The following is a 25,154-nucleotide window of genomic DNA, read 5'->3' as shown; positions in this document are numbered from 1 at the left end:
ACAAAATTAAATTCTCACACTATTCCTCTATTTTAAAAGAAATTACAGTAGTTAATATGATTGAAATATCATTATACATATGGCAATACTACACTGCTGCTCTTCAGTTTATTACTACTTACATATTAAACCAGCCAAAAATTAACGTTTTATTATCTTCAACAAGCTAAGTGTTACGTCATAAACGTGCGAAATCTCAAATTAAAGGCAATTAAAACGCAACATTGCAAATACCCAATCCGAAAGTTTTAAAAGTTGAAAGTTTTCGCAAGTTTATACATATATGCTTTAAAAAGTTTTCGCAGATTTATACGTAGTCGCGTACCACCTGAAAGACTCTCGCGTAACACCGGTGGTACGCGTACCACAGTTTGGGAACCACTGCTCTAACAGAATGTAATGAACATAAGTATTCTATAGCGGGCCAACATCTAATATAAAGCAGCAATTTTTGAAGACGGGTGCAAATTCATGGTATATAATTATGGAGTTTGAAACAGCTACTATGCTACTAAGTAGGGCCGTAAGTACTCACATTTTGGAACTGATACAAACGTGTTATTCACGGTTGTGTTTTAAGAGTTTTCCGACAAGGACTTGCTTCAGTTACCTATGCATAATCTTAGGCCAGTATCGCAAGTGTCAGCAGCACCTCATATCATCGTCCAGGTTTGTCATGCGAGTTGCCATCGAACCCTTTTCTACATGTCGTTGGACAGGCACGGAATAAATAAAAATTTTCGTAGGCGAAAATAACAGACAAAATGATGAAGCCAAAAACATCTCAGTGGTGCACAAGGAATCAATCAAGAATTCAAGAGACTAAAGATTTTACCTAAAAGAAAACTCATGTTTGTTTCGTTGCAGCTTATAGGCCATAGCGCAGGGGTGTCCAACTCAAACATGCCGGCGTGCCATTTTTTATCTTATAACTTCTTCCCGTGCCAAAGTTTCGTAGTATTTTTCGTATATGGCACGTTGTTCTAGCGATTTTCATAGAAAAATCACAAAACGTACAAGTGGGCTCAGCCTATAGATTTTTCCTAAAACGCCGCAGCATGCTTTTCTTATCCAGTAGTTCACTTTTCGCTTGGCGAAATCGTTTTTCTTTATCGCTATAAAGGGGACTCAAATACTTTTATAAATATGAAAATAAAAAAATACCATCAAACAATATTACTTTTACTTCCAAATCAGTATTCACACAACCACTTACTATACATACGATGTAAAATGATTTAGTATCATCAAAGCTGATTGAGAAGGACTTGCTCTGGATAATTTAATTGACAGGCCAATTTTGATAGATGTTGCATGTTCTCTTCAAACTACCATATACAAAAATGGGAAGGGCTTGCGTGCCATTTTTTATTAGGTCGCGTGCCACATTTGGCACGCGTGCCGCTTGTTGGACACCCCTGCCATAGCGCATTGGTCGACGAGAGAGTAAGCTAGTAAATTTAAAAAAAATGTTTTAACATTTTTCCATTAAGCTATGTAGGCTACTGTCGCCTAATTTGTTTTTCCAAAATAACAAAATAATAGAGTACAACTAACAATTAATGATAGAGCCTCATATATTTAACATACAAATCTGGCCTATGCACAAGTGCGCAAAAATGTATTTTCTAAATTCGTACAATAACTATGAAAGGCATTATAACTAAAATCTTTATGTGATTGACAATTACAGACGACGCCGTATGCCTAAGAGAAATATATGACAAATGTATTAGAAGACAAAATTCATTTTTTGAGGACATTTATCAATAACGATAGAAGATTGTTCGCCTTCATTAACACGCTACTCAATGTATACAGCACTAATTCTCAAAATATGTGCCTCCAGAGATATTTAGGGGTAGCTTTTTGGTAATTTTGGATTTCGTATCAAAATACACAAGCAAGTGAACATGTGAGACAATTTATTAGAAAATGACAACATTTAAAGTTGCCTGGCCTGTCGTGTAATAAGGACGATTGGGATTTTTCAAGTTATTTTATTGGGGTTTTGTAAAAAGTGTGCTACTATGTTATATAATATGGGCCGAAAATTTATTTTCGGGACACATCTTGTTATTTCATTAGTCTGCTAGAAGCTCAAATAGTTTGATAAAGACTGATGTCGGGAGGTTTGATGGAAATAAATGTTGCAAGTCGGAAATCCAAACGATATCTCGACAAGAATCACAAGTGTTGGAAAGTATACAAACACTGGTAAAAAACGTAGCGTAGTAAATATATAGGTAAGAAATAAACAGGTAATTTTAAAGGTAACCTCAATGTTGTGAATCCAAAACAAAGCTAGAACTACGAACATGTGTCAAACAGGTAACACGGCGGAATTTTGGAAAAAAATCAATTCCCTACATATTGATATACAAAACAAAAAGCAAGGAACACGTTACTAACGCTTAAAAAATAACTCTAAAGCCGGACTACAATAAAGTTCACAGCTAAATTATCAATTAACAACGGTTAAATACCATCTTACAAAACAGCACAGGCAAAACGTAAATAACTCCTAATAACGACCAAATCGATAACTTAACACTAAGCCAATGAAACAAAAAGTACACTCTATCGTATAAACACAACACAGTTCAGGTGTTATTGTTGGTGAAATTCACTGGTCAGGCACATTACTAACGCTTGCTAAATCCGATCTACAAAAAAGGTTTATAGCTAAACCATCAATTAACAACTGTAAAACGCAACCTTAAAATATACCACAGAAAAATCGTTTGCAACACTTAAAAAGAGAGCCGAAAACTTAACGCTGAGCTGATGAAACAAAAGTACATACGGCGTATAAACACAACAAGGATCTTTTTAACACACCACAGTTTAGGTGCTGGCGGAATTCACTGGTCAAGCTGGCAAAGCAATGCGGCTCCTCGAAGTATCCAATGATCAGAATGTAGCTCACTGTCCAGCAGTACTGTGGTCACGAAGTTGGTTGAGTGTCCAGTCGACGAAAGGGCACCAGCACGGCGCGATGTACGGTACAGTGGACACTGGTATACCTTGGACACCTTTTTCGAGTCCAGTTCCTGAATAAACGATGGATGGGTTTTAGTTTGTTCAATGGTAGAATCGTAAAAAAAACTTGTTTGACAGAAAATTGTGGTAGAATCCTCGCTTGCCACGCGGGGGGCCCACGCGGGGGGCCCCGTGTTCGATTTTTTTATATTAATTAGGTGAAATAAAACTCTTTTAAGACTAAATTGGTTCGTTTCGAAAGCGTAAGGGCATTGGTGGTTCAGTGGTAGAATCCTCGAATGCCACGCGGCCGGCCGGGTTCGATTCCCGGCCAATCCAAGTTTTATATTAATTAGGTGAAATAAAACTCTCTTAAGACTAAATTTGTTCGTTTCGAAAGCGTAAGGGCATTGGTGGTTCAGTGGTAGAATCCTCGCCTGCCACGCGGGGGGCCCGGGTTCGATTCCCGGCCAATGCAAGTTTTATATTAATTAGGTGAAATAAAACTCTTTTAAGACTAAATTTGTTCGTTTCGAAAACGTAAGAGCATTGGTGGTTCAGTGGTAGAAACCTCGCCTGCCACGCGGGGGGCACGGGTTCGATTCCCGGCCAATGCAAGTTTCATATTAATTAGGTGAAATAAAACTCTTTTAAGACTAAATTTGTTCGTTTCGAAAGCGTAAGAGCATTGGTGGTTCAGTGGTAGAATCCTCGCCTGCCACGCGGGGGGCCCGGGTTCGATTCCCGGCCAATGCAAGTTTTATATTAATTAGGTGAAATAAAACTCTTTTAAGACTAAATTTGTTCGTTTCGAAAGCGTAAGAGCATTGCTGGTTCAGTGGTAGAATCCTCGCCTGCCACACGGGGGGCACGGGTTCGATTCCCGGCCAATCCAAGTTTCATATTAATTAGGTGAAATAAAACTCTTTTAAGACTAAATTTGTTCGTTTCGAAAGCGTAAGAGCATTGGTGGTTCAGTGGTAGAATCCTCGCCTGCCACGCGGGGGGCCCGGGTTCGATTCCCGGCCAATGCAAGTTTTATATTAATTAGGTGAAATAAAACTCTTTTACGACTAAATTTGTTCGTTTCGAAAGCGTAAGGGCATTGGTGGTTCAGTGGTAGAATCCTCGCCTGCCACGCGGTGGGCCCGGGTTCGATTCCCGGCCAATGCAAGTTTTATATTAATTAGGTGAAATAAAACTCTTTCACGACTAAATTTGTTCGTTTCGAAAGCGTAAGGGCATTGGTGGTTCAGTGGTAGAATCCTCGCCTGCCACGCGGGGGGCCCGGGTTCGATTCCCGGCCAATGCAAGTTTTATATTAATTAGGTGAAATAAAACTCTTTTACGACTAAATTTGTTCGTTTCGAAAGCGTAAGGGCATTGCTGGTACAGTGGTAGAATCCTCGCCTGCCACGCGGGGTGGCCCGGGTTCGATTCCCGGCCAATGCAAGTTTTATATTAATTAGGTGAAATAAAACTCTTTTACGACTAAATTTGTTCGTTTCGAAAGGGTAAGGGCATTGGTTGTTCAGTGGTAGAATCCTAGCCTGCCACGCGGGGGCCCGGGTTCGATTCCCGGCCAATGCAAGTTTTATATTAATTAGGTGAAATAAAACTCTTTTAAGACTAAATTTGTTCGTTTCGAAAGCGTAAGGGCATTGGTGGTTCAGTGGTAGAAACCTCGCCTGCCACGAGGGGGGGCCCGTGTTCGATTCCCGGCCAATGCAAGTTTTATATTAATTAGGTGAAATAAAACTCTTTTACGACTAAATTTGTTCGTTTTGAAAGGGTAAGGGCATTGGTGGTTCAGTGGTAGAATCCTCGCCTGCCACGCGGGGGGCCCGGGTTCGATTCCCGGCCAATGCAAGTTTTATATTAATTAGGTGAAATAAAACTCTTTTACGACTAAATTTGTTCGTTTCGAAAGGGTAAGGGCATTGGTGGTTCAGTGGTAGAATCCTCGCCTGCCACGCGGGGGCCCGGGTTCGATTCCCGGCCAATGCAGGTTTTGTATTAATTAGGTGAAATAAAACTCTTTTAAGACTAAATTTGTTCGTTTCGACAGCGTAAGGGCATTGGTGGTTCAGTGGTAGAATCCTCGCCTGCCACGCGGGGGGCCCGGGTTCGATTCCCGGCCAATGCAAGTTTTATATTAATTAGATGAAATAAAACTCTTTTAAGACTAAATTTGTTCGTTTCGAAAGCGTAAGGGCATTGGTGGTTCAGTGGTAAAATCTTCGCCTGCCACGCGGGGGGCCCGGGTTCGATTCCCGGCCAATGCAAGTTTTATAATAATTAGGTGAAATAAAACTCTTTTAAGACTAAATTTGTTCGTTTCGAAAGCGTAAGGGCATTGGTGGTTCAGTGGTAAAATCCTCGCCTGCCACGCGGGAGGCCAGGGTTCGATTCCCGGCCAATGCAAGTTTTATATTAATTAGGTGAAATAAAACTCTTTTAAGACTAAATTTGTTCGTCTCGAAAGCGTAAGGGTATTGGTGGTTCAGTGGTAGAATCCTCGCCTGCCACGCGGGAGGCCAGGGTTCGATTCCCGGCCAATGCAAGTTTTATATTAATTAGGTGAAATAAAACTCTTTTAAGACTAAATTTGTTCGTTTCGAAAGCGTAAGGGCATTGGTGGTTCAGTGGTAGAATCCTCGCCTGCCACGCGGGGGGCCCGGGTTCGATTCCCGGCCAATGCAGGTTTTAGATTAATTAGGTGAAATAAAACTCTTTTAAGACTAAATTTGTTCGTTTCGAAAGCGTAAGGGCATTGGTGGTTCAGTGGTAGAATCCTCGCCTGCCACGCGGGTGGCCCGGGTTCGATTCCCGGCCAATGCAGGTTTTAGATTAATTAGGTGAAATAAAACTCTTTTAAGACTAAATTTGTTCGTTTCGAAAGCGTTAGGGCATTGGTGGTTCAGTGGTAGAATCCTCGCCTGCCACGCGGGGGGCCCGGGTTCGATTCCCGGCCAATGCAGGTTTTAGATTAATTAGGTGAAATAAAACTCTTTTAAGACTAAATTTGTTCGTTTCGAAAGCGTTAGGGCATTGGTGGTTCAGTGGTAGAATCCTCGCCTGCCACGCGGGGGGCCCGGGTTCGATTCCCGGCCAATGCAAGTTTTATATTAATTAGGTGAAATAAAACTCTTTTAAGACTAAATTTGTTCGTTTCGAAAGCGTAAGGGCATTGGTGGTTCAGTGGTAGAATCCTTGCCTGCCACGCGGGGGGCCCGGGTTCGATTCCCGGCCAATGCAAGTTTTATAATGATTAGGTGAAATAAAACTCTTTTAAGACTAAATTTGTTCGTTTCGAAAGCGTAAGGGCATTGGTGGTTCAGTGTTAGAATCATCGCCTGCCACGCGGGGGTCCCGGGTTCGATTCCCGGCCAATGCAAGTTTTATATTAATTAGGTGAAATAAAACTCTTTTAAGACTAAATTTGTTCGTTTCGAAAGCGTAAGGGCATTGGTGGTTCAGTGGTAGAATCCTCGCCTGCCACGCGGGGGGCCCGGGTTCGATTCCCGGCCAATGGAAGTTTTATAATAATTAGGTGAAATAAAACTCTTTTAAGATTAAATTTGTTCGTTTCGAAAGCGTAAGGGCATTGGTGGTTCAGTGGTAGAATCCTCGCCTGCCACGCGGGGGGCCCGGGTTCGATTCCCGGCCAATGCAAGTTTTATATTAATTAGGTGAAATAAAACTCTTTAAAGACTAAATTTGTTCGCTTCGAAAGCGTAAGGGCATTGGTGGTTCAGTGGTAGAATCCTCGCCTGCCACGCGGGGGGCCCGGGTTCGATTCCCGGCCATTGCAAGTTTTATATTAATTAGGTGAAATAAAACTCTTTTAAGACTAAATTTGTTCGTTTCGAAAGCGTAAGGGCATTGGTGGTTCAGTGATAGAATCCTCGCCCGCCACGCGGGGGGCCCGGGTTCGATTCCCGGCCAATGCAAGTTTTATATTAATTAGGTGAAATAAAACTCTTTTACGACTAAATTTGTTCGTTTCGAAAGCGTAAGGGCATTGGTGGTTCAGTGATAGAATCCTCGCCCGCCACGCGGGGGGCCCGGGTTCGATTCCCGGCCAATGCAAGTTTTATATTAATTAGGTGAAATAAAACTCTTTTACGACTAAATTTGTTCGTTTCGAAAGCGTAAGGGCATTGGTGGTTCAGTGATAGAATCCTCGCCTGCCACGCGGGGGGCCCGGGTTCGATTCCCGGCCAATGCAAGTTTTATAATAATTAGGTGAAATAAAACTCTTTTAAGATTAAATTTGTTCGTTTCGAAAGCGTAAGGGCATTGGTGGTTCAGTGGTAGAATCCTCGCCTGCCACGCGGGGGGCCCGGGTTCGATTCCCGGCCAATGCAAGTTTTATATTAATTAGGTGAAATAAAACTCTTTAAAGACTAAATTTGTTCGCTTCGAAAGCGTAAGGGCATTGGTGGTTCAGTGGTAGAATCCTCGCCTGCCACGCGGGGGGCCCGGGTTCGATTCCCGGCCATTGCAAGTTTTATATTAATTAGGTGAAATAAAACTCTTTTAAGACTAAATTTGTTCGTTTCGAAAGCGTAAGGGCATTGGTGGTTCAGTGATAGAATCCTCGCCCGCCACGCGGGGGGCCCGGGTTCGATTCCCGGCCAATGCAAGTTTTATATTAATTAGGTGAAATAAAACTCTTTTACGACTAAATTTGTTCGTTTCGAAAGCGTAAGGGCATTGGTGGTTCAGTGATAGAATCCTCGCCCGCCACGCGGGGGGCCCGGGTTCGATTCCCGGCCAATGCAAGTTTTATATTAATTAGGTGAAATAAAACTCTTTTACGACTAAATTTGTTCGTTTCGAAAGCGTAAGGGCATTGCTGGTTCAGTGGTAGAATCCTCGCCTGCCACGCGGGGTGGCCCGGGTTCGATTCCCGGCCAATGCAAGTTTTATATTAATTAGGTGAAATAAAACTCTTTTACGACTAAATTTGTTCGTTTCGGAAGGATAAGGGCATTCGTGGTTCAGTGGTAGAATCCTCGCCTGCCACGCGGGGGCCCGGGTTCGATTCCCGGCCAATGCAAGTTTTATATTAATTAGGTGAAATAAAACTCTTTTAAGACTAAATTTGTTCGTTTCGAAAGCGTAAGGGCATTGGTGGTTCAGTGGTAGAATCCTCGCCTGCCACGCGGGGGGCCCGGGTTCGATTCCCGGCCAATGCAAGTTTTATATTAATTAGGTGAAATAAAACTCTTTTAAGACTAAATTTGTTCGTTTCGAAAGGGAAAGGGCATTGGTGGTTCAGTGGTAGAATCCTCGCCTGCCACGCGGGGGGCCCGGGTTCGATTCCCGGCCAATGCAAGTTTTATATTAATTAGGTGAAATAAAACTCTTTTACGACTAAATTTGTTCGTTTCGAAAGCGTAAGGGCATTGGTGGTTCAGTGGTAGAATCCTCGCCTGCCACGCGGGGGGCCCGGGTTCGATTCCCGGCCAATGCAATTTTTATATTAATTAGGTGAAATAAAACTCTTTTACGACTAAATTTGTTCGTTTCGGAAGGGTAAGGGCATTGGTGGTTCAGTGGTAGAATCCTCGTCTGCCACGCGGGGGCCCGGGTTCGATTCCCGGCCAATGCAGGTTTTGTATTAATTAGGTGAAATAAAACTCTTTTAAGACTAAATTTGTTCGTTTCGAAAGGGTAAGGGCATTGGTGGTTCAGTGGTAGAATCCTCGTCTGCCACGCGGGGGCCCGGGTTCGATTCCCGGCCAATGCAGGTTTTGTATTAATTAGGTGAAATAAAACTCTTTTAAGACTAAATTTGTTCGTTTCGACAGCGTAAGGGCATTGGTGGTTCAGTGGTAGAATCCTCGCCTGCCACGCGGGGGGCCCGGGTTCGATTCCCGGCCAATGCAAGTTTTATATTAATTAGATGAAATAATACTCTTTTAAGACTAAATTTGTTCGTTACGAAAGCGTAAGGGCATTGGTGGTTCAGTGGTAGAATCCTCGCCTGCCACGCGGGGGGCCCGGGTTCGATTCCCGGCCAATGCAAGTTTTATATTAATTAGGTGAAATAAAACTCTTTTAAGACTAAATTTGTTCGATTCGAAAGCGGAAGGGCATTGGTGGTTCAGTGGTAGAATCCTCGCCTGCCACGCGGGGGGCCCGGGTTCGATTCCCGGCCAATGCAAGTTTTATATTAATTAGGTGAAATAAAACTCTTTTAAGACTAAATTTGTTCGTTTCGAAAGCGTAAGGGTATTGGTGGTTCAGTGGTAGAATCCTCGCCTGCCACGCGGGGGGCCCGGGTTCGATTCCCGGCCAATGCAAGTGACTAAATTTGTTCGTTTCGAAAGCGTAAGGGTATTGGTGGTTCAGTGGTAGAATCCTCGCCTGCCACGCGGGGGGCCCGGGTTCGATTCCCGGCCAATGCAAGTTTTATATTAATTAGGTGAAATAAAACTCTTTTAAGACTAAATTTGTTCGTTTCGAAAGCGTAAGGGCATTGGTGGTTCAGTGGTAGAATCCTCGCCTGCCACGCGGGGGGCCCGGGTTCGATTCCCGGCCAATGCAAGTTTTATATTAATTAGGTGAAATAAAACTCTTTTAAGACTAAATTTGTTCGTTTCGAAAGCGTAAGGGCATTGGTGGTTCAGTGGTAGAATCCTCGCCTGCCACGCGGGGGGCCCGGGTTCGATTCCCGGCCAATGCAAGTTTTATATTAATTAGGTGAAATAAAACTCTTTTAAGACTAAATTTGTTCTTTTCGAAAGCGTAAGGGCATTGGTGGTTCAGTGGTAGAATCCTCGCCTGCCACGCGGGGGGCCCGGGTTCGATTCCCGGCCAATGCAAGTTTTATATTAATTAGGTGAAATAAAACTCTTTCACGACTAAATTTGTTCGTTTCGAAAGCGTAAGGGCATTGGTGGTTCAGTGGTAGAATCCTCGCCTGCCACGCGGGGTGCCCGGGTTCGATTCCCGGCCAATGCAATTTTTATATTAATTAGGTGAAATAAAACTCTTTTACGACTAAATTTGTTCGTTTCGAAAGGGTAAGGGCATTGGTGGTTCAGTAGTAGAATCCTCGCCTGCCACGCGGGGGCCCGGGTTCGATTCCCTGCCAATGCAAGTTTTATATTAATTAGGTGAAATAAAACTCTTTTAAGACTAAATTTGTTCGTTTCGAAAGCGTAAGGGCATTGGTGGTTCAGTGGTAGAATCCTCGCCTGCCACGCGGGGGGCCCGGGTTCGATTCCCGGCCAATGCAAGTTTTATATTAATTAGGTGAAATAGAACTCTTTTAAGACTAAATTTGTTCGTTTCGAAAGCGTAAGGGCATTGGTGGTTCAGTGGTAGAATCCTCGCCTGCCACGCGGTGGGCCCGGGTTCGATTCCCGGCCAATGCAAGTTTTATATTATGTAGGTGAAATAAAACTCTTTCACGACTAAATTTGTTCGTTTCGAAAGCGTAAGGGCATTGGTGGTTCAGTGGTAGAATCCTCGCCTGCCACGCGGTGGGCCCGGGTTCGATTCCCGGCCAATGCAAGTTTTATATTAATTAGGTGAAATAAAACTCTTTCACGACTAAATTTGTTCGTTTCGAAAGCGTAAGGGCATTGGTGGTTCAGTGGTAGAATCCTCGCCTGCCACGCGGGGGGCCCGGGTTCGATTCCCGGCCAATGCAAGTGTTATATTAATTAGGTGAAATAAAACTCTTTTAAGACTAAATTTGTTCGTTTCGAAAGCGTAAGGGCATTGGTGGTTCAGTGGTAGAATCCTCGCCTGCCACGCGGGGGGCCCGGGTTCGATTCCCGGCCAATGCAAGTTTTATATTAATTAGGTGAAATAAAACTCTTTTAAGACTAAATTTGTTCGTTTCGAAAGCGTAAGGGCATTGGTGGTTCAGTGGTAGAATCCTCGCCTGCCACGCGGGCGGCCCGGGTTCGATTCCCGGCCAATGCAAGTTTTATATTAATTAGGTGAAATAAAACTCTTTTAAGACTAAATTTGTTCGTTTCGAAAGCGTAAGGGCGTTGGTGGTTCAGTGGTAGAATCCTCGCCTGCCACGCGGGGGGGCCCGGGTTCGATTCCCGGCCAATGCAAGTTTTATATTGATTAGTTGAAATAAAACTCTTTTAAGACTAAATTTGTTCGTTTCGACAGCGTAAGGGCATTGGTGGTTCAGTGGTAGAATCCTCGCCTGCCACGCGGGGGGCCCGGGTTCGATTCCCGGCCAATGCAGGTTTTGTATTAATTAGGTGAAATAAAACTCTTTTAAAACTAAATTTGTTCGTTTCGACAGCGTAAGGGCATTGGTGGTTCAGTGGTAGAATCTTCGCCTGCCACGCGGGGGGCCCGGGTTCGATTCCCGGCCAATGCAAGTTTTATATTAATTAGGTGGAATAAAACTCTTTTAAGATTAAATTTGTTCGTTTCGAATGCGTAAGGGCATTGGTGGTTCAGTGGTAGAATCCTCGCCTGCCACGCGGGGGCCCGGGTTCGATTCCCGGCCAATGCAAGTTTTATAATAATTAGGTGAAATAAAACTCTTTTAAGACTAAATTTGTTCGTTTCGAAAGCGTAAGGGCATTGGTGGTTCAGTGGTAGAATCCTCGCCTGGCACGCGGGAGGCCAGGGTTCGATTCCCGGCCAATGCAAGTTTTATATTAATTAGGTGAAATAAAACTCTTTTAAGACTAAATTTGTTCGTCTCGAAAGCGTAAGGGCATTGGTGGTTCAGTGGTAGAATCCTCCCCTGCCACGCGGGGGGCCAGGGTTCGATTCCCGGCCAATGCAAGTTTTATATTAATTAGGTGAAATAAAACTCTTTTAAGACTAAATTTGTTCGTTTCGAAAGCGTAAGGGCATTGGTGGTTCAGTGGTAGAATCCTCGCCTGCCACGCGGGGGGCCCGGGTTCGATTCCCGGCCAATGCAAGTTTTATAATGATTAGGTGAAATAAAACTCTTTTAAGACTAAATTTGTTCGTTTCGAAAGCGTAAGGGCATTGGTGGTTCAGTGGTAGAATCCTCGCCTGCCACGCGGGGGGCCCGGGTTCGATTCCCGGCCAATGCAATTTTTATATTAATTAGGTGAAATAAAACTCTTTTACGACTAAATTTGTTCGTTTCGAAAGCGTAAGGGCATTGGTGGTTCAGTGGTAGAATCCTCGCCTGCCACGCGGGGGGCCCGGGTTCGATTCCCGGCCAATGCAAGTTTTATATTAATTAGGTGAAATAGAACTCTTTTAAGACTAAATTTGTTCGTTTCGAAAGCGTAAGGGCATTGGTGGTTCAGTGGTAGAATCCTCGCCTGCCACGCGGTGGGCCCGGGTTCGATTCCCGGCCAATGCAAGTTTTATATTATGTAGGTGAAATAAAACTCTTTCACGACTAAATTTGTTCGTTTCGAAAGCGTAAGGGCATTGGTGGTTCAGTGGTAGAATCCTCGCCTGCCACGCGGTGGGCCCGGGTTCGATTCCCGGCCAATGCAAGTTTTATATTAATTAGGTGAAATAAAACTCTTTTAAGACTAAATTTGTTCGTTTCGAAAACGTAAGAGCATTGGTGGTTCAGTGGTAGAATCCTCGCCTGCCACGCGGGGGGCCCGGGTTCGATTCCCGGCCAATGCAAGTTTTATATTAATTAGGTGAAATAAAACTCTTTTAAGACTAAATTTGTTCGTTTCGAAAACGTAAGAGCATTGGTGGTTCAGTGGTAGAAACCTCGCCTGCCACGCGGGGGGCACGGGTTCGATTCCCGGCCAATGCAAGTTTCATATTAATTAGGTGAAATAAAACTCTTTTAAGACTAAATTTGTTCGTTTCGAAAGCGTAAGAGCATTGGTGGTTCAGTGGTAGAATCCTCGCCTGCCACGCGGGGGGCCCGGGTTCGATTCCCGGCCAATGCAAGTTTTATATTAATTAGGTGAAATAAAACTCTTTTAAGACTAAATTTGTTCGTTTCGAAAGCGTAAGAGCATTGCTGGTTCAGTGGTAGAATCCTCGCCTGCCACACGGGGGGCACGGGTTCGATTCCCGGCCAATCCAAGTTTCATATTAATTAGGTGAAATAAAACTCTTTTACGACTAAATTTGTTCGTTTCGAAAGCGTAAGGGCATTGGTGGTTCAGTGGTAGAATCCTCGCCTGCCACGCGGTGGGCCCGGGTTCGATTCCCGGCCAATGCAAGTTTTATATTAATTAGGTGAAATAAAACTCTTTTAAGACTAAATTTGTTCGTTTCGAAAACGTAAGAGCATTGGTGGTTCAGTGGTAGAATCCTCGCCTGCCACGCGGGGGGCCCGGGTTCGATTCCCGGCCAATGCAAGTTTTATATTAATTAGGTGGAATAAAACTCTTTTAAGATTAAATTTGTTCGTTTCGAATGCGTAAGGGCATTGGTGGTTCAGTGGTAGAATCCTCGCCTGCCACGCGGGGGCCCGGGTTCGATTCCCGGCCAATGCAAGTTTTATAATAATTAGGTGAAATAAAACTCTTTTAAGACTAAATTTGTTCGTTTCGAAAGCGTAAGGGCATTGGTGGTTCAGTGGTAGAATCCTCGCCTGGCACGCGGGAGGCCAGGGTTCGATTCCCGGCCAATGCAAGTTTTATATTAATTAGGTGAAATAAAACTCTTTTAAGACTAAATTTGTTCGTCTCGAAAGCGTAAGGGCATTGGTGGTTCAGTGGTAGAATCCTCCCCTGCCACGCGGGGGGCCAGGGTTCGATTCCCGGCCAATGCAAGTTTTATATTAATTAGGTGAAATAAAACTCTTTTAAGACTAAATTTGTTCGTTTCGAAAGCTTAAGGGCATTGGTGGTTCAGTGGTAGAATCCTCGCCTGCCACGCGGGGGGCCCGGGTTCGATTCCCGGCCAATGCAAGTTTTATATTAATTAGGTGAAATAAAACTCTTTTAAGACTAAATTTGTTCTTTTCGAAAGCGTAAGGGCATTGGTGGTTCAGTGGTAGAATCCTCGCCTGCCACGCGGGGGGCCCGGGTTCGATTCCCGGCCAATGCAAGTTTTATATTAATTAGGTGAAATAAAACTCTTTCACGACTAAATTTGTTCGTTTCGAAAGCGTAAGGGCATTGGTGGTTCAGTGGTAGAATCCTCGCCTGCCACGCGGGGGGCCCGGGTTCGATTCCCGGCCAATGCAATTTTTATATTAATTAGGTGAAATAAAACTCTTTTACGACTAAATTTGTTCGTTTCGAAAGGGTAAGGGCATTGGTGGTTCAGTAGTAGAATCCTCGCCTGCCACGCGGGGGCCCGGGTTCGATTCCCTGCCAATGCAAGTTTTATATTAATTAGGTGAAATAAAACTCTTTTAAGACTAAATTTGTTCGTTTCGAAAGCGTAAGGGCATTGGTGGTTCAGTGGTAGAATCCTCGCCTGCCACGCGGGGGGCCCGGGTTCGATTCCCGGCCAATGCAAGTTTTATATTAATTAGGTGAAATAGAACTCTTTTAAGACTAAATTTGTTCGTTTCGAAAGCGTAAGGGCATTGGTGGTTCAGTGGTAGAATCCTCGCCTGCCACGCGGTGGGCCCGGGTTCGATTCCCGGCCAATGCAAGTTTTATATTATGTAGGTGAAATAAAACTCTTTCACGACTAAATTTGTTCGTTTCGAAAGCGTAAGGGCATTGGTGGTTCAGTGGTAGAATCCTCGCCTGCCACGCGGTGGGCCCGGGTTCGATTCCCGGCCAATGCAAGTTTTATATTAATTAGGTGAAATAAAACTCTTTCACGACTAAATTTGTTCGTTTCGAAAGCGTAAGGGCATTGGTGGTTCAGTGGTAGAATCCTCGCCTGCCACGCGGGGGGCCCGGGTTCGATTCCCGGCCAATGCAAGTTTTATATTAATTAGGTGAAATAAAACTCTTTTAAGACTAAATTTGTTCGTTTCGAAAGCGTAAGGGCATTGGTGGTTCAGTGGTAGAATCCTCGCCTGCCACGCGGGGGGCCCGGGTTCGATTCCCGGCCAATGCAAGTTTTATATTAATTAGGTGAAATAAAACTCTTTTAAGACTAAATTTGTTCGTTTCGAAAGCGTAAGGGCGTTGGTGGTTCAGTGGTAGAATCCTCGCCTGCCACGCGGGGGGCCCGGGTTCGATTCCCGGCCAATGCAAGTTTTATATTGATTAGTTGAAATAAAACTCTTTTAAGACTAAATTTGTTCGTTTCGACAGCGTAAGGGCATTGGTGGTTCAGTGGTAGAATCCTCGCCTGCCACGCGGGGGGCCCGGGTTCGATTCCCGGCCAATGCAGGTTTTGTATTAATTAGGTGAAATAAAACTCTTTTAAAACTAAATTTGTTCGTTTCGACAGCGTAAGGGCATTGGTGGTTCAGTGGTAGAATCTTCGCCTGCCACGCGGGGGGCCCGGGTTCGATTCCCGGCCAATGCAAGTTTTATATTAATTAGGTGGAATAAAACTCTTTTAAGATTAAATTTGTTCGTTTCGAATGCGTAAGGGCATTGGTGGTTCATTGGTAGAATCCTCGCCTGCCACGCGGGGGCCCGGGTTCGATTCCCGGCCAATCCAAGTTTTATAATAATTAGGTGAAATAAAACTCTTTTAAGACTAAATTTGTTCGTTTCGAAAGCGTAAGGGCATTGGTGGTTCAGTGGTAGAATCCTCGCCTGGCACGCGGGAGGCCAGGGTTCGATTCCCGGCCAATGAAAGTTTTATATTAATTAGGTGAAATAAAACTCTTTTAAGACTAAATTTGTTCGTCTCGAAAGCGTAAGGGCATTGGTGGTTCAGTGGTAGAATCCTCCCCTGCCACGCGGGGGGCCAGGGTTCGATTCCCAGCCAATGCAAGTTTTATATTAATTAGGTGAAATAAAACTCTTTTAAGACTAAATTTGTTCGTCTCGAAAGCGTAAGGGCATTGGTGGTTCAGTGGTAGAATCCTCGCCTGCCACGCGGGGGGCCCGGGTTCGATTCCCGGCCAATGCAGGTTTTAGATTAATTAGGTGAAATAAAACTCTTTTAAGACTAAATTTGTTCGTTTCGAAATCGTAAGGGCATTGGTGGTTCAGTGGTAGAATCCTCGCCTGCCACGCGGGTGGCCCGGGTTCGATTCCCGGCTAATGCAGGTTTTAGATTAATTAGGTGAAATAAAACGCTTTTAAGACTAAATTTGTTCGTTTCGAAAGCGTAAGGGCATTGGTGATTCAGTGGTAGAATCCTCGCCTGCCACGCGGGGGGCCCGGGTTCGATTCCCGGCCAATGCAAGTTTTATAATGATTAGGTGAAATAAAACTCTTTTAAGACTAAATTTGTTCGTTTCGAAAGCGTAAGGGCATTGGTGGTTCAGTGGTAGAATCCTCGCCTGCCACGCGGGGGGCCCGGGTTCGATTCCCGGCCAATGCAAGTTTTATATTAATTAGGTGAAATAAAACTCTTTTAAGACTAAATTTGTTCGTTTCGAAAGCGTAATGGCATTGGTGGTTCAGTGGTAGAATCCTCGCCTGCCACGCGGGGGGCCCGGGTTCGATTCCCGGCCAATGCAAGTTTTATATTAATTAGGTGAAATAAAACTCTTTTAAGACTAAATTTGTTCGTTTTGAAAGCGTAAGGGCATTGGTGTTTCAGTGGTAGAATCCTAGCCTGCCACGCGGGGGGCCCGGGTTCGATTCCCGGCCAATGCAAGTTTTATAATAATTAGCTGAAATAAAACTCTTTTAAGACTAAATTTGTTCGTTTCGAAAGCGTAAGGGCATTGGTGGTTCAGTGGTAGAATCCTCGCCTGCCACGCGGGGGGCCCGGGTTCGATTCCCGGCCAATGCAAGTTTTATAATAATTAGGTGAAATAAAACTCTTTTAAGATTAAATTTGTTCGTTTCGAAAGCGTAAGGGCATTGGTGGTTCAGTGGTAGAATCCTCGCCTGCCACGCGGGGTGCCCGGGTTCGATTCCCGGCCAATGCAAGTTTTATATTAATTAGGTGAAATAAAACTCTTTAAAGACTAAATTTGTTCGCTTCGAAAGCGTAAGGGCATTGGTGGTTCAGTGGTAGAATCCTCGCCTGCCACGCGGGGGGCCCGGGTTCGATTCCCGGCCATTGCAAGTTTTATATTAATTAGGTGAAATAAAACTCTTTTAAGACTAAATTTGTTCGTTTGGAAAGCGTAAGGGCATTGGTGGTTCAGTGATAGAATCCTCGCCCGCCACGCGGGGGGCCCGGGTTCGATTCCCGGCCAATGCAAGTTTTATATTAATTAGGTGAAATAAAACTCTTTTACGACTAAATTTGTTCGTTTCGAAAGCGTAAGGGCATTGGTGGTTCAGTGGTAGAATCCTCGCCCGCCACGCGGGGGGCCCGGGTTCGATTCCCGGCGAATGCAAGTTTTATATTAATTAGGTGAAATAAAACTCTTTGAAGACTAAATTTGTACGTTTCGAAAGCGTAAGGGCATTGGTGGTTCAGTGGTAGAATCCTCGCCTGCCACGCGGGGGGCTCGGGTTCGATTCCCGGCCAATGCAAGTTTTATAATAATTAGGTGAAATAAAACTCTTTTAAGATTAAATTTGTTCGTTTCGAAAGCGTAAGGGCATTGGTGGTTCAGTGGTAGAATCCTCGCCTGCCACGCGGGGTGCCCGGGTTCGATTCCCGGCCAATGCAAGTTTTATATTAATTAGGTGAAATAAAACTCTTTAAAGACTAAATTTGTTCGCTTCGAAAGCTTAAGGGCATTGGTGGTTCAGTGGTAGAATCCTCGCCTGCCACGCGGGGGGCCCGGGTTCGATTCCCGGCCATTGCAAGTTTTATATTAATTAGGTGAAATAAAACTCTTTTAAGACTAAATTTGTTCGTTTGGAAAGCGTAAGGGCATTGGTGGTTCAGTGATAGAATCCTCGCCCGCCACGCGGGGGGCCCGGGTTCGATTCCCGGCCAATGCAAGTTTTATATTAATTAGGTGAAATAAAACTTTTTTAAGACTAAATTTGTTCGTTTCGAAAGCGTAAGGGCATTGGTGGTTCAGTGGTAGAATCCTCGCCTGCCACGCGGGGGGCCCGGGTTCGATTCCCGGCCAATGCAAGTTTTATATTAATTAGGTGAAATAAAACTCTTTTAAGACTAAATTTGTTCGTTTCGAAAGCGGAAGGGCATTGGTGGTTCAGTGGTAGAATCCTCGCCTGCCACGCGGGGGGCCCGGGTTCGATTCCCGGCCATTGCAAGTTTTATATTAATTAGGTGAAATAAAACTCTTTTAAGACTAAATTTGTTCGTTTGGAAAGCGTAAGGGCATTGGTGGTTCAGTGATAGAATCCTCGCCCGCCACGCGGGGGGCCCGGGTTCGATTCCCGGCCAATGCAAGTTTTATATTAATTAGGTGAAATAAAACTCTTTTACGACTAAATTTGTTCGTTTCGAAAGCGTAAGGGCATTGGTGGTTCAGTGGTAGAATCCTCGCCCGCCACGCGGGGGGCCCGGGTTCGATTCCCGGCGAATGCAAGTTTTATATTAATTAGGTGAAATAAAACTCTTTGAAGACTAAATTTGTACGTTTCGAAAGCGTAAGGGCATTGGTGGTTCAGTGGTAGAATCCTCGCCTGCCACGCGGGGGGCTCGGGTTCGATTCCCGGCCAATGCAAGTTTTATAATAATTAGGTGAAATAAAACTCTTTTAAGATTAAATTTGTTCGTTTCGAAAGCGTAAGGGCATTGGTGGTTCAGTGGTAGAATCCTCGCCCGCCACGCGGGGGGCCAGGGTTCGATTCCCGGCGAATGCAAGTTTTATATTAATTAGGTGAAATAAAACTTTTTTAAGACTAAATTTGTTCGTTTCGAAAGCGTAAGGGCATTGGTGGTTCAGTGGTAGAATCCTCGCCTGCCACGCGGGGGGCCCGGGTTCGATTCCCGGCCAATGCAAGTTTTATATTAATTAGGTGAAATAAAACTCTTTTAAGACTAAATTTGTTCGTTTCGAAAGCGGAAGGGCATTGGTGGTTCAGTGGTAGAATCCTCGCCTGCCACGCGGGGGGCCCGGGTTCGATTCCCGGCCATTGCAAGTTTTATATTAATTAGGTGAAATAAAACTCTTTTAAGACTAAATTTGTTCGTTTGGAAAGCGTAAGGGCATTGGTGGTTCAGTGATAGAATCCTCGCCCGCCACGCGGGGGGCCCGGGTTCGATTCCCGGCCAATGCAAGTTTTATATTAATTAGGTGAAATAAAACTCTTTTACGACTAAATTTGTTCGTTTCGAAAGCGTAAGGGCATTGGTGGTTCAGTGGTAGAATCCTCGCCCGCCACGCGGGGGGCCCGGGTTCGATTCCCGGCGAATGCAAGTTTTATATTAATTAGGTGAAATAAAACTCTTTGAAGACTAAATTTGTACGTTTCGAAAGCGTAAGGGCATTGGTGGTTCAGTGGTAGAATCCTCGCCTGCCACGCGGGGGGCTCGGGTTCGATTCCCGGCCAATGCAAGTTTTATAATAATTAGGTGAAATAAAACTCTTTTAAGATTAAATTTGTTCGTTTCGAAAGCGTAAGGGCATTGGTGGTTCAGTGGTAGAATCCTCGCCTGCCACGCGGGGTGCCCGGGTTCGATTCCCGGCCAATGCAAGTTTTATATTAATTAGGTGAAATAAAACTCTTTAAAGACTAAATTTGTTCGCTTCGAAAGCGTAAGGGCATTGGTGGTTCAGTGGTAGAATCCTCGCCTGCCACGCGGGGGGCCCGGGTTCGATTCCCGGCCATTGCAAGTTTTATATTAATTAGGTGAAATAAAACTCTTTTAAGACTAAATTTGTTCGTTTGGAAAGCGTAAGGGCATTGGTGGTTCAGTGATAGAATCCTCGCCCGCCACGCGGGGGGCCCGGGTTCGATTCCCGGCCAATGCAAGTTTTATATTAATTAGGTGAAATAAAACTTTTTTAAGACTAAATTTGTTCGTTTCGAAAGCGTAAGGGCATTGGTGGTTCAGTGGTAGAATCCTCGCCTGCCACGCGGGGGGCCCGGGTTCGATTCCCGGCCAATGCAAGTTTTATATTAATTAGGTGAAATAAAACTCTTTTAAGACTAAATTTGTTCGTTTCGAAAGCGGAAGGGCATTGGTGGTTCAGTGGTAGAATCCTCGCCTGCCACGCGGGGGGCCCGGGTTCGATTCCCGGCCAATGCAAGTTTTATATTAATTAGGTGAAATAAAACTCTTTTAAGACTAAATTTGTTCGTTTCGAAAGCGTAAGGGCATTGGTGGTTCAGTGGTAGAATCCTCGCCTGCCACGCGGGGGGCCCGGGTTCGATTCCCGGCCAATGCAAGTTTTATATTAATTAGGTGAAATAAAACTCTTTCACGACTAAATTTGTTCGTTTCGAAAGCGTAAGGGCATTGGTGGTTCAGTGGTAGAATCCTCGCCTGCCACGCGGGGGGCCCGGTTTCGATTCCCGGCCAATGCAATTTTTATATTAATTAGGTGAAATAAAACTCTTTTACGACTAAATTTGTTCGTTTCGAAAGCGTAAGGGCATTGGTGGTTCAGTGGTAGAATCCTCGCCTGCCACGCGGGGGCCCGGGTTCGATTCCCGGCCAATGCAAGTTTTATAGTAATTAGGTGAAATAAAACTATTTTAAGACTAAATTTGTTCGTTTCGAAAGAGTACGGGCATTCGTGGTTTAGTGGTAGAGTCCTCGCCTGCCACTCGGGGAGCCCGGGTTCGATTCCCGGCCAATGCAAGTTTTATATTAATTAGGTGAAATAGAACTCTTTTAAGACTAAATTTGTTCGTTTCGAAAGCGTAAGGGCATTGGTGGTTCAGTGGTAGAATCCTCGCCTGCCACGCGGTGGGCCCGGGTTCGATTCCCGGCCAATGCAAGTTTTATATTAATTAGGCGAAATAAAACTCTTTCACGACTAAATTTGTTCGTTTCGAAAGCGTAAGGGCATTGGTGGTTCAGTGGTAGAATCCTCGCCTGCCACGCGGGGGGCCCGGGTTCGATTCCCGGCCAATGCAGGTTTTGTATTAATTAGGTGAAATAAAACTCTTTCACGACTAAATTTGTTCGTTTCGAAAGCGTAAGGGCATTGGTGGTTCAGTGGTAGAATTCTCGCCTGCCACGCAGGGGGCCCGGGTTCGATTCCCGGCCAATGCAATTTTTATATTAATTAGGTGAAATAAAACTCTTTTACGACTAAATTTGTTCGTTTCGAAAGTGTAAGGGCATTGGTGGTTCAGTGGTAGAATCCTCGCCTGCCACGCGGGGGCCCGGGTTCGATTCCCGGCCAATGCAGGTTTTGTATTAATTAGGTGAAATAAAACTCTTTTAAGACTAAATTTGTTCGTTTCGACAGCGTAAGGGCATTGGTGGTTCAGTGGTAGAATCCTCGCCTGCCACGCGGGGGGCCCGGGTTCGATTCCCGGCCAATGCAAGTTTTATATTAATTAGATGAAATAATACTCTTTTAAGACTAAATTTGTTCGTTACGAAAGCGTAAGGGCATTGGTGGTTCAGTGGTAGAATCCTCGCCTGCCACGCGGGGGGCACGTGTTCGATTCCCGGCCAATGCAAGTTATATATTAATTAGGTGAAATAAAACTCTTTTAAGACTAAATTTGTTCGTTTCGAAAGCGTAAGGGCATTGGTGGTTCAGTGGTAGAATCCTCGCCTGCCACGCGGGGGGCCCGGGTTCGATTCCCGGCCAATGCAAGTTTTATATTAATTAGGTGAAATAAAACTCTTTTAAGACTAAATTTGTTCGTTTCGAAAGCGTAAGGGTATTGGTGGTTCAGTGGTAGAATCCTCGCCTACCACGCGGGGGGCCCGGGTTCGATTCCCGGCCAATGCAAGTTTTATATTAATTAGGTGAAATAAAACTCTTTTAAGACTAAATTTGTTCGTTTCGAAAGCGTAAGGGCATTGGTGCTTCAGTGGTAGAATCCTCGCCTGCCACGCGGGGGGCCCGGGTTCGATTCCCGGCCAATGCAAGTTTTATATTAATTAGGTGAAATAAAACTCTTTTAAGACTAAATTTGTTCGTTTCGAAAGCGTAAGGGCATTGGTGGTTCAGTGGTAGAATCCTCGCCTGCCACGCGGGGGGCCCGGGTTCGATTCCCGGCCAATGCAAGTTTTATATTAATTAGGTGAAATAAAACTCTTTTAAGACTAAATTTGTTCGTTTCGAAAGCGTAAGGGCATTGGTGGTTCAGTGGTAGAATCCTCGCCTGCCACGCGGGGGGCCCGGGTTCGATTCCCGGCCAATGCAAGTTTTATATTAATTAGGTGAAATAAAACTCTTTCACGACTAAATTTGTTCGTTTCGAAAGCGTAAGGGCATTGGTAGTTCAGTGGTAGAATCCTCGCCTGCCACGCGGGGGGCCCGGGTTCGATTCCCGGCCAATGCAAGTTTTATATTAATTAGGTGAAATAGAACTCTTTTAAGACTAAATTTGTTCGTTTCGAAAGCGTAAGGGCATTGGTGGTTCAGTGGTAGAATCCTCGCCTGCCACGCGGTGGGCCCGGGTTCGATTCCCGGCCAATGCAAGTTTTATATTAATTAGGCGAAATAAAACTCTTTCACGACTAAATTTGTTCGTTTCGAAAGCGTAAGGGCATTGGTGGTTCAGTGGTAGAATCCTCGCCTGCCACGCGGGGGGCCCGGGTTCGATTCCCGGCCAATGCAAGTTTTATATTAATTAGGTGAAATAAAACTCTTTTAAGACTAAATTTGTTCGTTTCGAAAGCGGAAGGGCATTGGTGGTTCAGTGGTAGAATCCTCGCCTGCCACGCGGGGGGCCCGGGTTCGATTCCCGGCCAATGCAAGTTTTATATTAATTAGGTGAAATAAAACTCTTTTAAGACTAAATTTGTTCGTTTCGAAAGCGTAAGGGCATTGGTGGTTCAGTGGTAGAATCCTCGCCTGCCACGCGGGGGGCCCGGGTTCGATTCCCGGCCAATGCAAGTTTTATATTAATTAGGTGAAATAAAACTCTTTCACGACTAAATTTGTTCGTTTCGAAAGCGTAAGGGCATTGGTGGTTCAGTGGTAGAATCCTCGCCTGCCACGCGGGGGGCCCGGTTTCGATTCCCGGCCAATGCAATTTTTATATTAATTAGGTGAAATAAAACTCTTTTACGACTAAATTTGTTCGTTTCGAAAGCGTAAGGGCATTGGTGGTTCAGTGGTAGAATCCTCGCCTGCCACGCGGGGGCCCGGGTTCGATTCCCGGCCAATGCAAGTTTTATAGTAATTAGGTGAAATAAAACTATTTTAAGACTAAATTTGTTCGTTTCGAAAGAGTACGGGCATTCGTGGTTCAGTGGTAGAGTCCTCGCCTGCCACTCGGGGAGCCCGGGTTCGATTCCCGGCCAATGCAAGTTTTATATTAATTAGGTGAAATAGAACTCTTTTAAGACTAAATTTGTTCGTTTCGAAAGCGTAAGAGCATTGGTGGTTCAGTGGTAGAATCCTCGCCTGCCACGCGGTGGGCCCGGGTTCGATTCCCGGCCAATGCAAGTTTTATATTAATTAGGCGAAATAAAACTCTTTCACGACTAAATTTGTTCGTTTCAAAAGCGTAAGGGCATTGGTGGTTCAGTGGTAGAATCCTCGCCTGCCACGCGGGGGGCCCGGGTTCGATTCCCGGCCAATGCAGGTTTTGTATTAATTAGGTGAAATAAAACTCTTTCACGACTAAATTTGTTCGTTTCGAAAGCGTAAGGGCATTGGTGGTTCAGTGGTAGAATTCTCGCCTGCCACGCAGGGGGCCCGGGTTCGATTCCCGGCCAATGCAAGTTTTATATTAATTAGGTGAAATAGAACTCTTTTAAGACTAAATTTGTTCGTTTCGAAAGCGTAAGAGCATTGGTGGTTCAGTGGTAGAATCCTCGCCTGCCACGCGGTGGGCCCGGGTTCGATTCCCGGCCAATGCAAGTTTTATATTAATTAGGCGAAATAAAACTCTTTCACGACTAAATTTGTTCGTTTCAAAAGCGTAAGGGCATTGGTGGTTCAGTGGTAGAATCCTCGCCTGCCACGCGGGGGGCCCGGGTTCGATTCCCGGCCAATGCAGGTTTTGTATTAATTAGGTGAAATAAAACTCTTTCACGACTAAATTTGTTCGTTTCGAAAGCGTAAGGGCATTGGTGGTTCAGTGGTAGAATTCTCGCCTGCCACGCAGGGGGCCCGGGTTCGATTCCCGGCCAATGCAATTTTTATATTAATTAGGTGAAATAAAACTCTTTTACGACTAAATTTGTTCGTTTCGAAAGTGTAAGGGCATTGGTGGTTCAGTGGTAGAATCCTCGCCTGCCACGCGGGGGCCCGGGTTCGATTCCCGGCCAATGCAGGTTTTGTATTAATTAGGTGAAATAAAACTCTTTTAAGACTAAATTTGTTCGTTTCGACAGCGTAAGGGCATTGGTGGTTCAGTGGTAGAATCCTCGCCTGCCACGCGGGGGGCCCGGGTTCGATTCCCGGCCAATGCAAGTTTTATATTAATTAGATGAAATAATACTCTTTTAAGACTAAATTTGTTCGTTACGAAAGCGTAAGGGCATTGGTGGTTCAGTGGTAGAATCCTCGCCTGCCACGCGGGGGGCACGTGTTCGATTCCCGGCCAATGCAAGTTATATATTAATTAGGTGAAATAAAACTCTTTTAAGACTAAATTTGTTCGTTTCGAAAGCGTAAGGGCATTGGTGGTTCAGTGGTAGAATCCTCGCCTGCCACGCGGGGGGCCCGGGTTCGATTCCCGGCCAATGCAAGTTTTATATTAATTAGGTGAAATAAAACTCTTTTAAGACTAAATTTGTTCGTTTCGAAAGCGTAAGGGTATTGGTGGTTCAGTGGTAGAATCCTCGCCTACCACGCGGGGGGCCCGGGTTCGATTCCCGGCCAATGCAAGTTTTATATTAATTAGGTGAAATAAAACTCTTTTAAGACTAAATTTGTTCGTTTCGAAAGCGTAAGGGCATTGGTGCTTCAGTGGTAGAATCCTCGCCTGCCACGCGGGGGGCCCGGGTTCGATTCCCGGCCAATGCAAGTTTTATATTAATTAGGTGAAATAAAACTCTTTTAAGACTAAATTTGTTCGTTTCGAAAGCGTAAGGGCATTGGTGGTTCAGTGGTAGAATCCTCGCCTGCCACGCGGGGGGCCCGGGTTCGATTCCCGGCCAATGCAAGTTTTATATTAATTAGGTGAAATAAAACTCTTTTAAGACTAAATTTGTTCGTT

The 25,154-nt window shown here is 44.8% G+C and overlaps 1 protein-coding gene and 69 non-coding genes across 70 annotated transcripts in view; 69 read left to right on the top strand and 1 right to left on the bottom strand.

Moving 5' to 3' along the window:
• Nucleotides 1–1,673: 1,673 nt before the first annotated feature.
• The window catches only part of LOC146134862 (dynein axonemal heavy chain 6-like), a 205,502-nt gene continuing 182,021 nt past the window's right edge, over nucleotides 1,674–25,154 (bottom strand). The window contains exon 90 of the mRNA XM_083395693.1: nucleotides 1,674–3,053. Coding sequence (XP_083251819.1) covers nucleotides 2,865–3,053 — 189 coding nt within the window. The 3' untranslated portion in view covers nucleotides 1,674–2,864. The remainder of the gene's footprint in view (nucleotides 3,054–25,154) is intronic.
• Nucleotides 3,390–3,460, top strand: Trnag-gcc (transfer RNA glycine (anticodon GCC)). The gene has a single exon. It is a non-coding gene; the product is annotated as a tRNA-Gly (tRNA).
• On the top strand, nucleotides 3,668–3,738 carry Trnag-gcc (transfer RNA glycine (anticodon GCC)). Its single transcript has one exon. It is a non-coding gene; the product is annotated as a tRNA-Gly (tRNA).
• On the top strand, nucleotides 3,946–4,016 carry Trnag-gcc (transfer RNA glycine (anticodon GCC)). Its single transcript has one exon. It is a non-coding gene; the product is annotated as a tRNA-Gly (tRNA).
• On the top strand, nucleotides 4,224–4,294 carry Trnag-gcc (transfer RNA glycine (anticodon GCC)). The gene has a single exon. It is a non-coding gene; the product is annotated as a tRNA-Gly (tRNA).
• On the top strand, nucleotides 4,781–4,851 carry Trnag-gcc (transfer RNA glycine (anticodon GCC)). Its single transcript has one exon. It is a non-coding gene; the product is annotated as a tRNA-Gly (tRNA).
• On the top strand, nucleotides 5,058–5,128 carry Trnag-gcc (transfer RNA glycine (anticodon GCC)). Its single transcript has one exon. It is a non-coding gene; the product is annotated as a tRNA-Gly (tRNA).
• Trnag-gcc (transfer RNA glycine (anticodon GCC)) lies at nucleotides 5,614–5,684 on the top strand. The gene has a single exon. It is a non-coding gene; the product is annotated as a tRNA-Gly (tRNA).
• Trnag-gcc (transfer RNA glycine (anticodon GCC)) lies at nucleotides 5,753–5,823 on the top strand. Its single transcript has one exon. It is a non-coding gene; the product is annotated as a tRNA-Gly (tRNA).
• Nucleotides 5,892–5,962, top strand: Trnag-gcc (transfer RNA glycine (anticodon GCC)). Its single transcript has one exon. It is a non-coding gene; the product is annotated as a tRNA-Gly (tRNA).
• Nucleotides 6,031–6,101, top strand: Trnag-gcc (transfer RNA glycine (anticodon GCC)). Its single transcript has one exon. It is a non-coding gene; the product is annotated as a tRNA-Gly (tRNA).
• Nucleotides 6,587–6,657, top strand: Trnag-gcc (transfer RNA glycine (anticodon GCC)). The gene has a single exon. It is a non-coding gene; the product is annotated as a tRNA-Gly (tRNA).
• Nucleotides 7,282–7,352, top strand: Trnag-gcc (transfer RNA glycine (anticodon GCC)). Its single transcript has one exon. It is a non-coding gene; the product is annotated as a tRNA-Gly (tRNA).
• Trnag-gcc (transfer RNA glycine (anticodon GCC)) lies at nucleotides 8,116–8,186 on the top strand. The gene has a single exon. It is a non-coding gene; the product is annotated as a tRNA-Gly (tRNA).
• Trnag-gcc (transfer RNA glycine (anticodon GCC)) lies at nucleotides 8,255–8,325 on the top strand. Its single transcript has one exon. It is a non-coding gene; the product is annotated as a tRNA-Gly (tRNA).
• On the top strand, nucleotides 8,394–8,464 carry Trnag-gcc (transfer RNA glycine (anticodon GCC)). Its single transcript has one exon. It is a non-coding gene; the product is annotated as a tRNA-Gly (tRNA).
• Nucleotides 8,809–8,879, top strand: Trnag-gcc (transfer RNA glycine (anticodon GCC)). Its single transcript has one exon. It is a non-coding gene; the product is annotated as a tRNA-Gly (tRNA).
• On the top strand, nucleotides 8,948–9,018 carry Trnag-gcc (transfer RNA glycine (anticodon GCC)). The gene has a single exon. It is a non-coding gene; the product is annotated as a tRNA-Gly (tRNA).
• Trnag-gcc (transfer RNA glycine (anticodon GCC)) lies at nucleotides 9,087–9,157 on the top strand. Its single transcript has one exon. It is a non-coding gene; the product is annotated as a tRNA-Gly (tRNA).
• Trnag-gcc (transfer RNA glycine (anticodon GCC)) lies at nucleotides 9,470–9,540 on the top strand. The gene has a single exon. It is a non-coding gene; the product is annotated as a tRNA-Gly (tRNA).
• Trnag-gcc (transfer RNA glycine (anticodon GCC)) lies at nucleotides 9,609–9,679 on the top strand. Its single transcript has one exon. It is a non-coding gene; the product is annotated as a tRNA-Gly (tRNA).
• Trnag-gcc (transfer RNA glycine (anticodon GCC)) lies at nucleotides 9,748–9,818 on the top strand. The gene has a single exon. It is a non-coding gene; the product is annotated as a tRNA-Gly (tRNA).
• On the top strand, nucleotides 10,164–10,234 carry Trnag-gcc (transfer RNA glycine (anticodon GCC)). Its single transcript has one exon. It is a non-coding gene; the product is annotated as a tRNA-Gly (tRNA).
• Trnag-gcc (transfer RNA glycine (anticodon GCC)) lies at nucleotides 10,581–10,651 on the top strand. Its single transcript has one exon. It is a non-coding gene; the product is annotated as a tRNA-Gly (tRNA).
• On the top strand, nucleotides 10,720–10,790 carry Trnag-gcc (transfer RNA glycine (anticodon GCC)). The gene has a single exon. It is a non-coding gene; the product is annotated as a tRNA-Gly (tRNA).
• Trnag-gcc (transfer RNA glycine (anticodon GCC)) lies at nucleotides 10,859–10,929 on the top strand. The gene has a single exon. It is a non-coding gene; the product is annotated as a tRNA-Gly (tRNA).
• Trnag-gcc (transfer RNA glycine (anticodon GCC)) lies at nucleotides 10,998–11,069 on the top strand. Its single transcript has one exon. It is a non-coding gene; the product is annotated as a tRNA-Gly (tRNA).
• Nucleotides 11,138–11,208, top strand: Trnag-gcc (transfer RNA glycine (anticodon GCC)). Its single transcript has one exon. It is a non-coding gene; the product is annotated as a tRNA-Gly (tRNA).
• Trnaa-ggc (transfer RNA alanine (anticodon GGC)) lies at nucleotides 11,554–11,624 on the top strand. Its single transcript has one exon. It is a non-coding gene; the product is annotated as a tRNA-Ala (tRNA).
• Nucleotides 11,832–11,902, top strand: Trnag-gcc (transfer RNA glycine (anticodon GCC)). The gene has a single exon. It is a non-coding gene; the product is annotated as a tRNA-Gly (tRNA).
• On the top strand, nucleotides 11,971–12,041 carry Trnag-gcc (transfer RNA glycine (anticodon GCC)). The gene has a single exon. It is a non-coding gene; the product is annotated as a tRNA-Gly (tRNA).
• Trnag-gcc (transfer RNA glycine (anticodon GCC)) lies at nucleotides 12,110–12,180 on the top strand. The gene has a single exon. It is a non-coding gene; the product is annotated as a tRNA-Gly (tRNA).
• Nucleotides 12,527–12,597, top strand: Trnag-gcc (transfer RNA glycine (anticodon GCC)). The gene has a single exon. It is a non-coding gene; the product is annotated as a tRNA-Gly (tRNA).
• Nucleotides 12,805–12,875, top strand: Trnag-gcc (transfer RNA glycine (anticodon GCC)). Its single transcript has one exon. It is a non-coding gene; the product is annotated as a tRNA-Gly (tRNA).
• Nucleotides 13,222–13,292, top strand: Trnag-gcc (transfer RNA glycine (anticodon GCC)). The gene has a single exon. It is a non-coding gene; the product is annotated as a tRNA-Gly (tRNA).
• On the top strand, nucleotides 13,499–13,569 carry Trnaa-ggc (transfer RNA alanine (anticodon GGC)). The gene has a single exon. It is a non-coding gene; the product is annotated as a tRNA-Ala (tRNA).
• Trnag-gcc (transfer RNA glycine (anticodon GCC)) lies at nucleotides 13,777–13,847 on the top strand. Its single transcript has one exon. It is a non-coding gene; the product is annotated as a tRNA-Gly (tRNA).
• Nucleotides 13,916–13,986, top strand: Trnag-gcc (transfer RNA glycine (anticodon GCC)). Its single transcript has one exon. It is a non-coding gene; the product is annotated as a tRNA-Gly (tRNA).
• On the top strand, nucleotides 14,055–14,125 carry Trnag-gcc (transfer RNA glycine (anticodon GCC)). Its single transcript has one exon. It is a non-coding gene; the product is annotated as a tRNA-Gly (tRNA).
• On the top strand, nucleotides 14,332–14,402 carry Trnag-gcc (transfer RNA glycine (anticodon GCC)). The gene has a single exon. It is a non-coding gene; the product is annotated as a tRNA-Gly (tRNA).
• Nucleotides 14,749–14,819, top strand: Trnag-gcc (transfer RNA glycine (anticodon GCC)). The gene has a single exon. It is a non-coding gene; the product is annotated as a tRNA-Gly (tRNA).
• On the top strand, nucleotides 14,888–14,958 carry Trnag-gcc (transfer RNA glycine (anticodon GCC)). The gene has a single exon. It is a non-coding gene; the product is annotated as a tRNA-Gly (tRNA).
• On the top strand, nucleotides 15,027–15,097 carry Trnag-gcc (transfer RNA glycine (anticodon GCC)). Its single transcript has one exon. It is a non-coding gene; the product is annotated as a tRNA-Gly (tRNA).
• Trnag-gcc (transfer RNA glycine (anticodon GCC)) lies at nucleotides 15,166–15,236 on the top strand. The gene has a single exon. It is a non-coding gene; the product is annotated as a tRNA-Gly (tRNA).
• Trnag-gcc (transfer RNA glycine (anticodon GCC)) lies at nucleotides 15,860–15,930 on the top strand. The gene has a single exon. It is a non-coding gene; the product is annotated as a tRNA-Gly (tRNA).
• Trnag-gcc (transfer RNA glycine (anticodon GCC)) lies at nucleotides 15,999–16,069 on the top strand. Its single transcript has one exon. It is a non-coding gene; the product is annotated as a tRNA-Gly (tRNA).
• On the top strand, nucleotides 16,277–16,347 carry Trnag-gcc (transfer RNA glycine (anticodon GCC)). Its single transcript has one exon. It is a non-coding gene; the product is annotated as a tRNA-Gly (tRNA).
• Trnag-gcc (transfer RNA glycine (anticodon GCC)) lies at nucleotides 16,416–16,486 on the top strand. Its single transcript has one exon. It is a non-coding gene; the product is annotated as a tRNA-Gly (tRNA).
• Trnag-gcc (transfer RNA glycine (anticodon GCC)) lies at nucleotides 16,694–16,764 on the top strand. The gene has a single exon. It is a non-coding gene; the product is annotated as a tRNA-Gly (tRNA).
• Nucleotides 17,945–18,015, top strand: Trnag-gcc (transfer RNA glycine (anticodon GCC)). Its single transcript has one exon. It is a non-coding gene; the product is annotated as a tRNA-Gly (tRNA).
• Trnag-gcc (transfer RNA glycine (anticodon GCC)) lies at nucleotides 18,779–18,849 on the top strand. Its single transcript has one exon. It is a non-coding gene; the product is annotated as a tRNA-Gly (tRNA).
• On the top strand, nucleotides 19,891–19,961 carry Trnag-gcc (transfer RNA glycine (anticodon GCC)). Its single transcript has one exon. It is a non-coding gene; the product is annotated as a tRNA-Gly (tRNA).
• On the top strand, nucleotides 20,030–20,100 carry Trnag-gcc (transfer RNA glycine (anticodon GCC)). The gene has a single exon. It is a non-coding gene; the product is annotated as a tRNA-Gly (tRNA).
• On the top strand, nucleotides 20,169–20,239 carry Trnag-gcc (transfer RNA glycine (anticodon GCC)). The gene has a single exon. It is a non-coding gene; the product is annotated as a tRNA-Gly (tRNA).
• Trnag-gcc (transfer RNA glycine (anticodon GCC)) lies at nucleotides 20,863–20,933 on the top strand. Its single transcript has one exon. It is a non-coding gene; the product is annotated as a tRNA-Gly (tRNA).
• Nucleotides 21,279–21,349, top strand: Trnag-gcc (transfer RNA glycine (anticodon GCC)). The gene has a single exon. It is a non-coding gene; the product is annotated as a tRNA-Gly (tRNA).
• On the top strand, nucleotides 21,557–21,627 carry Trnag-gcc (transfer RNA glycine (anticodon GCC)). The gene has a single exon. It is a non-coding gene; the product is annotated as a tRNA-Gly (tRNA).
• Nucleotides 21,696–21,766, top strand: Trnag-acc (transfer RNA glycine (anticodon ACC)). The gene has a single exon. It is a non-coding gene; the product is annotated as a tRNA-Gly (tRNA).
• Trnag-gcc (transfer RNA glycine (anticodon GCC)) lies at nucleotides 21,974–22,044 on the top strand. Its single transcript has one exon. It is a non-coding gene; the product is annotated as a tRNA-Gly (tRNA).
• On the top strand, nucleotides 22,113–22,183 carry Trnag-gcc (transfer RNA glycine (anticodon GCC)). Its single transcript has one exon. It is a non-coding gene; the product is annotated as a tRNA-Gly (tRNA).
• On the top strand, nucleotides 22,252–22,322 carry Trnag-gcc (transfer RNA glycine (anticodon GCC)). The gene has a single exon. It is a non-coding gene; the product is annotated as a tRNA-Gly (tRNA).
• On the top strand, nucleotides 22,530–22,600 carry Trnag-gcc (transfer RNA glycine (anticodon GCC)). The gene has a single exon. It is a non-coding gene; the product is annotated as a tRNA-Gly (tRNA).
• Nucleotides 22,669–22,739, top strand: Trnag-gcc (transfer RNA glycine (anticodon GCC)). Its single transcript has one exon. It is a non-coding gene; the product is annotated as a tRNA-Gly (tRNA).
• Trnag-gcc (transfer RNA glycine (anticodon GCC)) lies at nucleotides 22,808–22,878 on the top strand. Its single transcript has one exon. It is a non-coding gene; the product is annotated as a tRNA-Gly (tRNA).
• On the top strand, nucleotides 23,502–23,572 carry Trnag-gcc (transfer RNA glycine (anticodon GCC)). The gene has a single exon. It is a non-coding gene; the product is annotated as a tRNA-Gly (tRNA).
• On the top strand, nucleotides 23,919–23,989 carry Trnag-gcc (transfer RNA glycine (anticodon GCC)). Its single transcript has one exon. It is a non-coding gene; the product is annotated as a tRNA-Gly (tRNA).
• Nucleotides 24,335–24,405, top strand: Trnag-gcc (transfer RNA glycine (anticodon GCC)). The gene has a single exon. It is a non-coding gene; the product is annotated as a tRNA-Gly (tRNA).
• On the top strand, nucleotides 24,613–24,683 carry Trnag-gcc (transfer RNA glycine (anticodon GCC)). The gene has a single exon. It is a non-coding gene; the product is annotated as a tRNA-Gly (tRNA).
• Trnag-acc (transfer RNA glycine (anticodon ACC)) lies at nucleotides 24,752–24,822 on the top strand. Its single transcript has one exon. It is a non-coding gene; the product is annotated as a tRNA-Gly (tRNA).
• Nucleotides 25,030–25,100, top strand: Trnag-gcc (transfer RNA glycine (anticodon GCC)). Its single transcript has one exon. It is a non-coding gene; the product is annotated as a tRNA-Gly (tRNA).

The sequence above is a fragment of the Ascidiella aspersa genome, chromosome 8 (genome assembly GCF_963924565.1).
Source record: "Ascidiella aspersa chromosome 8, kaAscAspe10.2, whole genome shotgun sequence".
NCBI classification, from domain to species: Eukaryota; Metazoa; Chordata; class Ascidiacea; order Phlebobranchia; family Ascidiidae; genus Ascidiella; species Ascidiella aspersa.
Note: the sequence above shows the minus strand (reverse complement) of the source record. Positions and strands in the feature narration are given on the sequence as shown.